The sequence below is a fragment of the Spermophilus citellus genome (assembly GCF_964194105.1).
Source record: "Spermophilus citellus genome assembly, chromosome: 19".
NCBI lineage: Eukaryota > Metazoa > Chordata > Mammalia > Rodentia > Sciuridae > Spermophilus > Spermophilus citellus.
In genome coordinates, this window is record NC_138201.1 from 16,948,799 (window position 1) to 16,962,941 (window position 14,143).

A 14,143-nucleotide genomic window follows, 5' to 3' on the forward strand; every position below is an offset into this window, starting at 1 on the left:
TAGGCAGTTCATGCTTTATGATTTTTAGATACACAGATTTGAAACTCGGTGAAGGAAAATGGAAAGAAAATTAGCTACAATTGAAAGATCGTGGGTTTTAAATATAGATCTGGGCTCAAACCCAGGTACTTACTAACTGTGTGAGTTTGGGCAAATGACCTAACTTCTCAGAACTTAAGTCATCATCTATAAAAAAAGAATAACAGATTTGTATCAAGGAATTGTCAAAGATTGAAAACAACAATAAATGTGAATGTTTGAGTTCACGCTTTGCTCAATACAAAGCATTATTCTCCTAAATCCATGTCAGAAGCAGCTGTCTTTGACTGTCTCCAAATCCATTAAATACATAAGAGCTCCAGTCTATTCTCAGAGTCTCAGTTTTTAAAAACAGCAAGGTAGGGCTGGGGATGTAGCTCAGTGGTACAGTGCTTGCTTTGCATGTGTAAGGCCCTGGGTTCCATTCCCAGTTACTTACACACACACACACACACACACACACACACACACACACACACACAAACTGCACTCTAGTTAAGAGAATATGTTCAAGTCTCAGCTCCATCTCCTCCTAGCTGTAGTGATGGGCATAGCTCCTTATCAATAAAATGGGGTTAACAGACCAAATGAGATACGGTACACAATATATTAGCTGAAGTGAGCTTCCTTTGGTGTGCTTTTTGGTACACAGACAATGAATTTCTCTAAGCCAGAGGTTTTTATCTTTGCTAGCATTAACATCATGGGAGAGTTTATTAAAACACATAATAATGGGTCCAAACCCCAAAGCTTCTGATTCAGTTACCCTGCGGGAGGGTTGTTTCTAACAAGGTCCTAGGAAATGTTGAGGCTGTTTTGGGTTCAGGTTCACTTCCCCCCTCCCTTTTTTGTATTGGGGATTGAACTCTTGGGTGCTTAACCAATAAGCCACCTCCCCAGTCCCTTTTATTTTGAGACAGGATCTCACTAAGTTGCTGATGCTGGCCTCGAACTTGTGATCCTCCTGCTTCAGCCTCCTGAATTACTGGGATCACAGGCATGCACTAAAGTGCCCAGCCAGAGACCAAATTTTGAGAATACTTTTAGGCATTCTGCTTAGAAGTAGAATTATCAAATTGCTCTTCAGAATGGTTATATCAATTTATATTCCCACATAATCTTTTTAAAATATCTGCTACTGACTGATTTTCTATACAAATAAAAGAATCTAGAAGTCCTTAATAAGGACTCATAGATATCTGAAATGTATCAACTGTCTCTAAACAACTTGGTGTTGTTGATAAATTTTCCTCCTATAATAGAAAACAGGGCATATAAAATTATCTTTTGCCAAATAATAATCCATGATAAATTAAGATGGCATACAAAAGGCACACTCTAAAAAACTCCAAAATAAAGTTCTACTGGAAAGAGGAGAATGATGTTATCCTAAGGTATAGTTTTTTGTTGTTAAAAAAAAAAAAAAGTGATAGCACCATAAGACATATAACTACAAATCAAGCTTAACAACCTAAATTCTAACTTTTGCCTTGTGTTATCCACCTTTTTTCTAAGGGAATATTTCCAACATCTATACCTCATATATGATAGGTAAGCCACTTGGTTCAATATCACCTCCTCCACCCTTATAATTATGAGAACTTAATAGACCTTAATTAAGCCTTTCGGCTTGGGTGAGTTTAGTATCTTTGCCATCATCTGCAGAGTATAACACCGAGGAACAGCCCAGGAACAAGACTCGCCTAAGGTTGCACAATGAACCAATGGCAAAACCAGGGCCACACCCTTGCACTATGCAAATCAAGTTCTAAATATTTTGAGTTATTATCATGCATTCAGTTAGGGATGTATTCTGCTTGACTTATTTTGACAGAAGTTTAAAACAATTTTTTTTTCAATGTGGAAATTGAATGAACTGGGGGCTATAAATATGCTAGGCAAGTACTTGACCACTGAGTTGCATCTCCAGCTCCTGAAATTTTTTTTTTTAATTTTTTTTAAAATATTTATTTTTTTAGTTTTCGGCAGACACAACACCTTTGTTTGTATGTGGTGCTGAGGATCGAATGCGGGCCGCACACATGCTAGGTGAGCGCGCTACCACTTGAGCCACATCCCCAGCCCCTCCTGAAATTTTAAGATCCTACAACACCTTAGAAGTAAAATTTGTATTCCATATGGAATCAGTGATCTAGAAAGGCAACTTCCTCAACTTACTGATGGAAAAACTGAGGGCCAGAGAAGTTAAATTTCTTTCTCTAAGAAGTGGCACAATGGACCAAGCGAGGTCCAGTCCCCTAAAGTGTCCCCTGTGATACCACTCTGCTTCCACATTCCTACCCTTCAGTCTTCATCCTAATTCACCAGTCCTTCTCGATAATTATCCCCCCCCCCCTCTGGCTATTACAGAAACCCAGTGAAATCAGAGGCTATTTTGAGAAGCTAACAACTCAAAGAGGCAAACAAAAGAATAAGTTTGGAAGATTTTCTCCTAGTTAACAGAATAACCAATTGTTCTCCAAGAAATCTGTTCTACTTAGGTTGTAAGAAAGCAGTCCAGTACTTAAGGTGAAGAGAGTGCAAATAAAAGCATCCTTACTCAAAGGGAAAACGTGAATTCTGAAGGCTCTGCTACTGTGCTGATCTGGTTCTTCAACGAAAGGTGAACTAGGAACTTGTCTCGGCAGCACTGTTATTTGTTGTTCAGAGTGAAAAGCCAGTGAACGCTTGGGGCACTGCCAGAGAGGCCTGGGAAAAGAAGAAAGTCCTCAGAGTTGTGAATAGCTGTTTGTACCTTACTGGGAATGCCCCGACCTGAACTGCATAGATAACATTAGCTCTACTGCCAGGGTGCAGATCTTGACTGCAGAGAGGAAGGGGCAAAGCTCCGAGGGACTTTCAAAGGAGAGATTTGTGAGTACCTTTCAAGACAGAAAAAAAGAAAGCCACCCTCCATCTCTATAACAGTCACTGGGAAAGACTACTTGAATTGTGAAGAGTGAAGTTTCGGTTACAAAGAAGGCAACCCTACCTAGTGCTGAACTACTCAACAGTTGGCCAGAACTTTTTGATTCCAAATGGTCAGGAGGGGTGACTCTTCTAAATAGTCACTGCTTGAAGATGAAGAAGGGCAGAACACAAGAATGGGATCAAACCTTAACTACCTGCTGGACTGGGGGATCTTCAAGGACAAATAATGTGGGGGTCTTTTTTTTTTTTTTTTTTTGGCATGCACAAAGAAGAACCTTAGTTGTCTTTTGAATAACTAAATGAATGGCTCAATCTTTGCATTTCAAAGGCTAGAAAACCAAAGGCTGGCTCACAGCAGGGAAGAGCCAAAACTAGTAAACCAGGTTTTCCAATTCCCAGTTCAGGGATCCTTTATACCAGGGGGATTTTTCCCATTTGAAATACATAAATAAATACAACTATAATATGGTGATAGTCACAGGACTGTAAATATACTAAAAACCATTGAACTTTACACTTTAAATGGTTGGATTATGGTACGTGAAATGTACCTCAATAAAGCTATTACAAAAACCCAATGCTGCATTACTGGCTGGGGGTGTAGCTCAGTGGTAGACACCTTGGCTAGCATGCCTGAGGCCCTGAATTCCATCTCTAGAGCCCTGAAAGATAAAAAGAAACTTCAAACAAAATTATCTCTACAGGGCTAGGGTTGTGGCTCAGTGGTAGAGTACTTGCCTAACACATGCAGGGCACTGGGTTCTATCCTCAGCACCATATAAAAATGAATAAATAAAATAAAGGTATAAAAAATGTTAGGGCTGTTGTTGTGGCTCAGGGGTAGAGTGCTCACTTAGCATGTGCAAGGCCCTGAGTTTGATCCTCAGCACCACATAAAAATAAATAAATAAAATAAAGGAATTGTGTCCAACTACTACTGGAAACTAGACATTTTAAAAAATTTTAAAATGTTACAAAATCATCTATACATGAAAAACAAGTGAAATACAAAAATCCAAAATTATGTCAAAGTAATTAGGGAACTGACTTTAACTTGCTTTAGTGTTTGTTTGTTTTTTTTTAACTTACAAAAGATTGTTCACATGTTCTATTAAGTAATTTAAATTCCACGGTTCTTCACTCAAAAAATATCTGCATGGCTTGGGATGTAGTACAGTGGTGACTTGCTCAGCCACACACACACACACACACACACACACACACACACACACACACACACACCAAATGATTAAATGACTCAGAAACTTAAGTCTGTACTAGAAATCAAAACATGGTATCTCCTCAATTATAAGGTAAGTTGCTAGTAAAGTATAACAGAAATTTTAGACTCAACTTTTCCCAGAAATGTCCATCTTTTTAACTCCTGTATATTCCTTTTAAAGACTTAACTTGCAAGTATTGAGGAATTTTATTTCAATTTGCAAAGTGCAAGACAATTTTGGAGTTTTAGACAATGTAACTGCTTTTAAAACATAAAAACAAAGAATTCGTACTCGTTCTCATCATCCTTAAAATAACCACCCATTTTTCTTGTTGAAAATGCAATGATCCTTTCAACAGATTTGCTCAAGTTTGATTAATACTTGCTGCCACCTAGAGGGAAAAATGGTTGCTGAAAGACTTACCACAGAGAAGTCGGCTTAACTGTGATTTCCACAAGAGTGGAAAACTGGGGGCAGGAGCAGGAGGGAGTCACTTCATCTGTTTATCATTTTCAATTTTTAAAAAGATAAGTCTTTTTTTGGGTACCAGTGATTAAACCCAGGGGTGCTCTACTACTGAGATACACTCCAGCCCTTTTTTATTTTTTTCTTTTGAGACAGGTCTTACTAAGTTGCTGAGGCTGGCCTCAAACTTGTGATCCTCCTGCCTCAGCCTCCCAGGTCACTGGGATTCAGGTGTGAGCTACCATGGCAAGCTTAAGATAGTTTAACTTTCTTTCGCTTTTTTTCCTGTTTTTTGTTTTTTTTTTTTTTTTTTTTTTTGCCCCTTTTTTGTGCTTGGGATGCCTGAACCCAGGGCTTTGCACATGCTAAGCAACATGCTCTCTCACTGAGCTATGTCCCCAACTCCCTAATTTTTTTTTCTATTAGAAACTTAATAAGAGAGATAATCATTGTTATCAATGATATTTTATTCTCTAAATTAGGAAAGAAATGCACAGTTTTGCTTAAGGTAAGTGTAGCTGCTACTCCTTGTCTTGGACTGCTTTTATTTTATAAGAACATATGACATTTAGATAAATTCTGAGATCAGGCCACAGGGTGTAGCTCAGCAGGTCACATATTTAGCATGTGCAAGGTCCTGTGTTCAATCCCCAGAACAAAATCAAAACAACAAAACAAAACAAAACAAAAAGATAATTTCCAGTACTTACATTCTTAGATTTCAGGGCATCTCAGGTTTCTAACGCCATTTTTTTTTTAATTTAAAAAATTCCATGCATAAAGTATAGTACAGAGAATAATGCAATATTTTTGTATTTGATCTTATTGGATCTCAATATAACTGAGATAGCCAGGAATCAAGAGAAGGGAAATATCATTTTTCTGAATGGTTCTGAAGTATCAGGAATTTCAGAATCCTTGTCCACAGATGAAAATATCTCAATGTGTGAGGGTCACAAGATTAATAAGAGTCACAACTGAGATCCTAACCTTAGTTCTGTCAGACTACAACTAAAATGCCCATGTTCTTCCCAACATTAATACTCTGTTTCCAATTTTAACACCTTTGTGGTCTTGGCAGGGTAAGTACTATTATTCCTATTCTACACATGAATTGACTAACATCCAGAAAGATAAAACCAGGGGCCTGAGTTCATATAAACTCCTAATTAGTGGTAGTAATGAACATGACCGAACACTTCTATTTCCACAATCATTTATCTTCCTATCAATAACATATTTTATAAATTATAAAACCCTTAGAAGTAAAATGAATATTTATAAATTTTTAATTGCATTTATTTGCTTAATTATGAGCTTTACCTGTTATCCAGTCTAAGAATGAGAAATTCATCTATAGATATTTGAAATTGTTTCAGTAAGCCTATTGTTTCTGGATGTTTAAAAAATGTATGTATGAGCTGGGGGTGTGGCTCAGCAGTAGAACAGCTGCCTAGCATGTGTGAGGCCTTGGGTTCCATCTCCAGCACCACAAACACAAAACAAAACAAAAGAAAAAAGCACCTTGTAAATTCTTTTGTTTGTCAGACACGAGAAATCTTTTCTTTTTCTATTTGGGGCTATTTATGGTTACAGTGATTTGGTGAAGTACACTCCCTACTTAATCATCCCTGCAAAATTTTAAAATTTATTGGTGAATATTCTTATTTTATGGTAATACAGTTATTTCCTTAGGTTCAATAAGAATCTGTTTCTCGGGCTGGTACCGTAGCTCAGTGGCAGAGCACTTGCCTAGCATGTGTAAGGCACTGGGTAAGAACATACTGACAGGACATCACCACTGGCCTCAGGAGGATAAAACAGGGTCCAGAATACCATTCTCCCCTGGAATGACGGCCTGACTCATTCATTCACTCAACAGTTACTGACTGCTTTCTGTGTGACAGACACTGTCCTTTTTTGAGGAGACAACAGTGGACATGTAGTGCCCTGAGCTTCTAGAAGAGAAGATGATGATGTACATAGTACTGACAGAGGTGCCACAAAGGCACTGGACACCTTCTCTGCCAACTCCCCCGGCCTAAATGGACTGACCCTGCACCAGAAGAGGCATATGACAATCTGTCTTTTACTCCCAGCATCTGACACCAAATGTGTGGGGCTTTTTCTATCACACCAACCAATTCTCCAATTTTTTGGACACCAGTTGTGTGTCCTACAATACAATTTAATTTTGATATTATCTACCTCGAGCTACATAGAGGTACATAGGTTACGGGCTCAATCCCACACAACTAAGTAGCTGTAAATTGGGGAGTTTCCACAATCCCTTCCTCTGGGTTGATAATTTGTTAGAGGGACTCACAGAACTCAGGAAGGCACTTTACATACTATTACCAGCTTATTCTAAAGTATCCAACTCAGGATCAGCTAAATAGAGTGATGCAGGGGTTGGGGATGTAGCGCAGTAGTAAAGTACTTAACATGTGCAAGACCCTAGGTTTGATACCAAGCATATGAAGGAGGAGAAGGAGGAAGAGGAGGAAGAGGAGGGAGGAGAGATGAGGAAGGATTAAGTAGGGGGAAGGAGTATGAAGAAGATAAGGAGGAGGGAAGAGGGGCAAGAAGAAGAAGAGGAGAAGGAAGGAAGGAGAAGGAAGGAAGGAGGAGAAGAAGAAAGAGGAAGAGGAGGAGGAATAGTAGTAGTAGTAGGAGGAGGACAAGGTATCCTTGGGTGGGACTGGGAACTGAGCTCTGCGCCCACTCTAAAGGCCCCATCCTCCCAGCACCTCAATGTGTTTGTTCATCAACATGGAAACTCTCAGAACTATGTTATTGAGGGTTTTATGGGGGTCCCACTACCTAGGCATGACTGATGAATTCACTGCCATTGAGAGTAACTCAATCTCCAGCCGCTCACCCCTTCCCAGAGGTGGGTGGAAAATGGGAGGTAGGGATGAAAGTTCCAGCCCACTAAGTACATTGGTGGTTTCTCTGGTAACCAGCCCCTATCCTGAAGCTATCTAGGGCCCATCAAGGGTCACCTGGGAAGGCTGGGGATGGGGCTTAGAGGTTTAGTGCTTACCTAGCATGCACATGCATGAGGCCCTGGGTTCAAGTCAGAAGGAAAAGAAAAAATAGAGTCCCCTCATTAGATGAACTCAGGTATGGTTGAAAGGGACTTGTTACTCCTAACACTCAGGAATTCTAAGGCTTTTAGGAGCTCTGTGCCACAAGCCAAGGACAAAAACCAACCACATATTTCTTATTATGTCACAATATCACAACGTAATATCTGGACATTGGTAATGAATTATAAAGGTAATTCATTAAAGGTAGAAAGAGGAGGAATCTAATAGGCATTTCCATTTCCTAGAGTTCCATCTCATTGCAATCACAAGGATTAAAAGTCAAGTCAGGTTCAGAGGCACCCTAATTATGGCAGCCTAAAAAAACACACACTCACCGGTTTTTGGAGGCGTCCAGCAATGTATAAGTTATTCCAGTTGAGGAGATCTTCAATTAGAATACTGGTGCTAATAACCCCATATTTGATAAGCTGAAAAAGGAAAGAAATGGGTGAAAAAAAAAAAAGCCAAATATCAGGTTGTTTCTTATGCAAGTACAAAACATAAAGAAACACATCAAATTCTGGACCAGAGTAGGACCTTGATTTCCAAAGTCACTCAAAATGCCTTCCATGGGAACACCCACATCCCCACCAAAACTCTTTGAGAGGTTTAATGTCCAAAACAGATTTGGAACTCAGATATGGTTCAAGATGCAGTTCAAAGTACAGGAGGTGAGGTGATCACAAACTTAGGTCCATGTGATATTAAAGGCAGAATGGCTCTTAGACACCATTCTGCAAAAAAACCAAAACAAATAAAAAAAAAAATAAACTGGTCCTTTCCAAACTTTTAAGAAATATTGATTTAGTTCATGTTCTCCATCTGAGAAATAAAAAGCTGAGGCCCAGAAAGAATAAATTAAATACCCCAAATGGCAACAGTACTAACAGAGTTAAAACTAGGTCCTAGAGCCAGGCATAGTATGTACCTATAGACCCAGATATTTGGGAGGCTGAGGCAGGAGGATGGCTTGAGCCTGTAGTATGGGGCCAGCCCAAACAACTCCAAGAGACCCTGTCACTTTCCAAAACAAAACAAGGCTGGGAATATATTCAGCAGTGCTTAACTAGCATGTATGTGGCCCTAGGTTTCATCTCTAGTACCACAAAAACAAACAAATAAACAAACTAGATCCTAGAATTTCAGTTCCCAATGTTCTTTTCATTGCAAAGTAACAGAAAGTTTCTTTAATTAAAAGTTTTAACTGATATCCTTTACATAGTCAATTCCTCTATTGCTGTTGACTTTGAAAAGCTTATAGTTACAAAGCAACATCCCCAAATAAAACCTCTTTATCAGTGCTAAACACATGGAATTATGGTCAAGTCAATTTCCATAATAATTTGTATAAACCCTGAATGTAGATTTCCCAGGTTACAAAGTCCTATTTGTGTTAACAAATACCTTCAGATCCACTTTACTCAACTTTGGTATCCAAATAGCCTTCTCAGGCTGTACATATGTAAAAAGTATCTAAAGAATTTCAATTAAAATGTACAGTCCCCTTGGTATACAATTTTGCCTAAACCTTTAGTTACTGGAGCTTGTAATACTGTTTGAAAGTTACTAATTAGAGATAGGCTCAGCATAACATTAATTATGGATAAAGAACACAGTTATGTGTTTTGCATGAATAAGTGGAAGTGGAAGGTTGGGCTTTTCCCTCCACTAGGCCACAAGACTGCAGAAACCATTCTTACTATAGGCAAGTAATAGCTGGGGGGCAGGAGGGGGGACAGTAGAAACAGCACAAGCCTAGAAATCAAGGAGCCTGTCACTAACTAGGGGCCTGACCTTACAGAAGGTGTTCTCTCTAAACCTTCATTTCCTCATCTGCAAAATGAAGGTGCAACTAGGTGTAGTGGTGCACAGCTGGAACCCCAGCTACTCAGAGGCTCAGGCAGGAGGATTATAAGGATGAGGCCAGTTTGAGCAACTCAGCAAGAAGCTGTTTCAAAATATAATTTAAAAAGGGGTGAGGAAGTTGCTCAGTGGTAGAGTGCCCCTGGGTTCATACCTTAGTACCATATAAAAGGAAAAAAAAATGCAAGGGAAGCAGGATAGGACCTCAACCAGAAAAGCAAATAGATGGCCGTAAGGATTTACAGACATCACCAGTCAATCACAGCACTCATCCCTCAGCCAAGTTCAGATCCTTCTCAAGTCAGTATTCCAGTCTCCTGCCCTTTAACACATGCTCCTTTGAGCAGTTACATGAGCATTACCAGACAGCTTGTAAAATATGCAGCATGTCAGGTTCCATACCAGACTACTCAATCAGAATCTGCACTTTAAAAGATCCCCACATTATTCATATGCCTATAAGTATGCTCCAAAAATCAGCAGGAGTGTCAGTCTAGCAAGTGAAGCCCATACCTCATTCTTAACCCAACTAATCTCCAGGAGGCAACTGAGTTAGATCCCCACTGGTCTTCACATTTTGGGGATCCACTTAGCTCTTGACAGTCCTCTTAAGATACTGGAATGCTTCATCTGGTTTGCTTTTTTTTTTTTTTTTTTTTTTTTGGTAGTGCTAGTGCTATAGATCAAACTCAGGAACTCATACATGCTAGGCAAGCACTCTACCACTAAGCTACAACCCAAACCTCTGGGCTGTTTCTCGTCTAAAAAATAGGCAAGAGTCTCTGATGTCAGACAATCCCTCTTTGGGGACCTTTGCTCTCTAACACCCCACTCTTGAATCCCACTCATGTGTTAACACCAAGAGGTTCCTGTCTATTACTTGGCCTCACAGACTACCAGCCTCCCTTAATGCCCCCTTCACTTCCAATTTCTTCCTGGGGGTGTCTGTTCCTCCTTCTAGATAAGACTGATCTCCACCCTGATCTTGAATAGGGCTGCCTATTCCTCACACTGACCAAACCAGGGTTCTCAAAGTATGGTTCCTAGACCTTTGGTTTCAGTGTCATTTGGAAGCTTGTTAGAAAAGCAAATTCTCCAGCTCCAACTAGACCTACTGAATCAGAAACTCTGGGGGTGGATCCCTGCAATCTGTGTGTACAACAGATTAAAACTTGGGAACCACTTGGCCAAAAAAAAAAACAACAAAAAAAACAAGTAACATTCAATCACCTTCTCACACTGCAATCACAATGAAGGGGAGTTGAGGACTCCAGTGCCTGCTCTGTCCCTGGGTTCAGAACATCCAGCAGGAGTGTGACCCTTTCCCACTTGCACAAACATACATATTTCACTGGTGCTCTTTTAACAAAGGTTAATAATTAGCCAAGTTAAGACAAAGGCCCAACGAACATCACTTACCCTACCATCACACATAATCAATGGATTGTAGTAAACTCCAGCGCCATAGTTATCCTGGACAGATGTGATCATCTTGGGCCCTAAAACTTTTAGAAATGAGTAGTGGCTCCAATTCTTTTTCAGGTTTTCTGAATGCCATGCAATAGGGTCATCTACTGTGAACACAAAATCCAGCATTGCATTCTGTAAAGAAAAGAGAATGAGTTCATTAATTCCCGGAAAAGTGGCTAGATGGAGTGGAATCCTCCCAAATATTGTGCTATTATGATTAGCAGAAGATCTAGGGTCTCCAATCTCTGAAAGCAATGTGAGCTTTGTTTTAATACAAATACTAATTTAATGTGTACTATGTCAGCACTTTATATATAATATATACAGCAACTTACTTTATCTTCACAATAATTCTACAAAGTAGGTATGCAATTATTCCAATTTTATAGGAAAGGAAACCAATGTCCAGGATAAGCACTGTGCCTTGGTACACAAGGCTAATTAGCCACAGACCTAAGTAGCATGGTAATAAATTCTGTGTGCTGAATAATTGTGCTCATTACCTTTCACCTAACTGCAATTAAATGTGTTCCACTTTTCTTCCAGATCAAAGATCACTTGGACAAACTCTACTAAGTAGTATGTAAAAGGAAATAAGTCATTCACAACTACTAATAAAGTACCTATGAGTTCTGATGGGTCCTAGGGTAGAAGAGCTCAGTCTACTGGAGGGAGTACACAACTTGACTTGATAGAGGAATGCATAATGTACTAATATCACTTAAGAGTGGGGGCAGATCCCCAATGGCTTAGGAGGCTGAGGCAGGAGGATTGCAGGTTCAAAGCCAGTTTCAGGAACTTAATGAGGCTATAAGCAACCTACTGAGACCCTGTCTCAAGATAAAAAATAAAAAGGGCTGAGGATGTGGCTTGATGGTTAAGTATCCTTGGGTTCAATCCATGGTACAAAAAAAAAAAAAAAAAAGTCAGATCCAAGAGAACAAGAAGTAGGAATGTTTCTAGGGAACTTAAGTAGGAGTCTTGAAGAAGGCATTCAAGGGAAACAGGGCTGGTAAAAGTACTTGGGGAAGCATGAGGAAGGCACAGAGCCATGTACAGGAAACTACTTCTATGGGTAGGAGACAGTCAGGCATGTTCTGGACCTGCAGTTTGGTGCTACTGGAACAAAACATACTTATGTTGTGGGAGATAGGACCAGAGAGGCTGTTTGCCATGCTAGAAAACTTTCCTGCAGAAGAACTAACTTGAGAGTGGAGATAAAGGATGAGGGAAATCTGATAGGTAACCACTAAAAAATTCCAGGGGAGAAACAAAAAGGTTTGAGGTGAGGCACTTGGGGTAGAGACTGGTTTGGAGGAGATTTGGTATTAGAATATACAAGGTTTGTTAACTTGAATGTAGGGGATGAGAGTGAGGGTAAGGAAAGAATCTTTTTTTTTTTTTTTTTTTTTTGAGGGAATTCCAGTTCTACTCAAAGGAAAACCTTCATTGAAAAATGATGAAGAGTCTACAGGAGACTAAAGGATGCTCTGGGTTTCCCTCACTGTGATCCACAAACCACTGGTGATACTTAAGATGTGAGGAAGACATGGGTAAACATTCTTAAATATCTATAATTATGTAAATGTATATTAGAAGAGTAATTAGATCATACTATAATTTCTCACACAACTTCATATGCTGCCAATTTAAAGAACAACATTGTAACAGCATAGATAGGAAATCCAGGCTGTAGATAGCCTCACCAGGAAGTGAATAGGCAAACTTTAACCAAAAGGCAAATTACAGCCAAGTATCTAAGTCCCTATTGCAATTTTCACACTGAATTCTGTAAATCACAATGAAAATTATATTGCTGTTGTGCTCAGCCAACTCTGAAGAGTAACAATGTTTAGTCCCCACTAGACACTTGTTAAATATGCTGAGCATGAAGTGCATACACCAGCAAGCCACTAACTGTTGTCCTTAGTTACCTTCACGGTACCTGCCCTGGCCCTACAGACAATTCATCAATTTCCTTGAAATCGGAGGATTATTTTGTATTTTCTCCCACAGCTGCAGATAGGAGCTCAAACTTGGCTGCGCATTAGAATCAAGCGAAGTTTTTCAAATTCCTGAAGCCCAGCCCCATTCTAGACGAGTTAAATCAGGAATCTCAGGTAGAACCCAGCATTTTTTTTTTTTTAAGCTCCCTAGAAAATTCCAACGTAGTATCCAGGTTGAAAACTGAATTAGAATTTAGCAACTGTTTTTCTTTCTTTCACCGTGCCTAGGCAACAGTTTTTCCCTTCACCTAACTGCAGCTCCCAAGTGGATTCCTAAATTATCCTTCAAAACTCAGCTCACGTTCTCGTTATACTAAGAACACTTCTGAACGATTTGCATCCTCCTAATTGACGCCTGGAGTGCGCAGGCCACCCTAGGGCTCCAAAGGGAGAACAAGCAGAATCCTGGTAATGGGGTGGACCGCGGGGAAGCCGCATGGGGAAGGTCCGGTCTCACCTTCTGGTCTGAACTGGGACCCGCCTGGCGGTACACCCCGGAGCCATAGGCGAAAGCCAGGCTCAGCTCCTCGGGGAAGTGAGACAGGATCTTGCGGAAGGCCACCCCCGAGCTGTGCAGCGCCTGCAGCGCCATGGGTCAGAGGCTGAGAGAAACCGAGGACCCTTGGCGGAGCAGGGCGAAGGAACACAGTAGTAGGGACAAGTGGTTAAGGGTGAGGAAATGGAAGTGGGGACACCCGCTCAAACGTATGACGACTGAGTGGAGAGGTGGGACTTCAGACACTCGCACGCAGTTGGAGCGGTCGGTCTGTCAGAACCGAAGGTGAGAGGAGCATCGTGTGAGGCTCAGGTGGGCGGCGGTCTTGCAGGCGCAGCTTCCTCTCCCGGCCCCGCCCCTCACGCACGCGCGCTTCAAAGGCGCAAGAGACGGCGCGCGCCGGTGTGTGAGGACGCGGGAGCTCTGCAGAGTCCCCTGGTGGTCGGAGGAGCGCTCTGCAGGCCTGGCTTGAGGCTGCAACTTTAAGCGGGTCTGGGGGATGGGTGGGAGGTGCAGGTTCATGTCAGCTACCTAGACTGCTCTTGTGTCTAAGGAATC

At 40.7% G+C, this 14,143-nt stretch overlaps 1 protein-coding gene across 5 annotated transcripts in view; it reads right to left on the reverse strand.

Moving 5' to 3' along the window:
* The window catches only part of TAMM41 (TAM41 mitochondrial translocator assembly and maintenance homolog), a 48,009-nt gene extending 34,073 nt beyond the window's left edge, over positions 1-13,936 (reverse strand). For 4 of the 5 annotated variants that reach the window (XM_081276027.1, XM_081276028.1, XM_081276029.1 and 1 more), the window contains exons 1-3: positions 13,547-13,936; positions 11,033-11,215; positions 8,086-8,178 (exon numbers count right to left, since the gene is read on the reverse strand). In XM_081276027.1, coding sequence (XP_081132153.1) covers positions 8,086-8,178; positions 11,033-11,215; positions 13,547-13,681 — 411 coding nt within the window. In that variant the 5' untranslated portion in view covers positions 13,682-13,936. Of the gene's footprint in view, positions 1-2,599; positions 2,731-8,085; positions 8,179-11,032; positions 11,216-13,546 lie in introns of those variants that run through there. The other variant, XM_081276031.1, reaches the window with a different exon arrangement.
* Between the last annotated feature and the right edge of the window lie 207 nt (positions 13,937-14,143).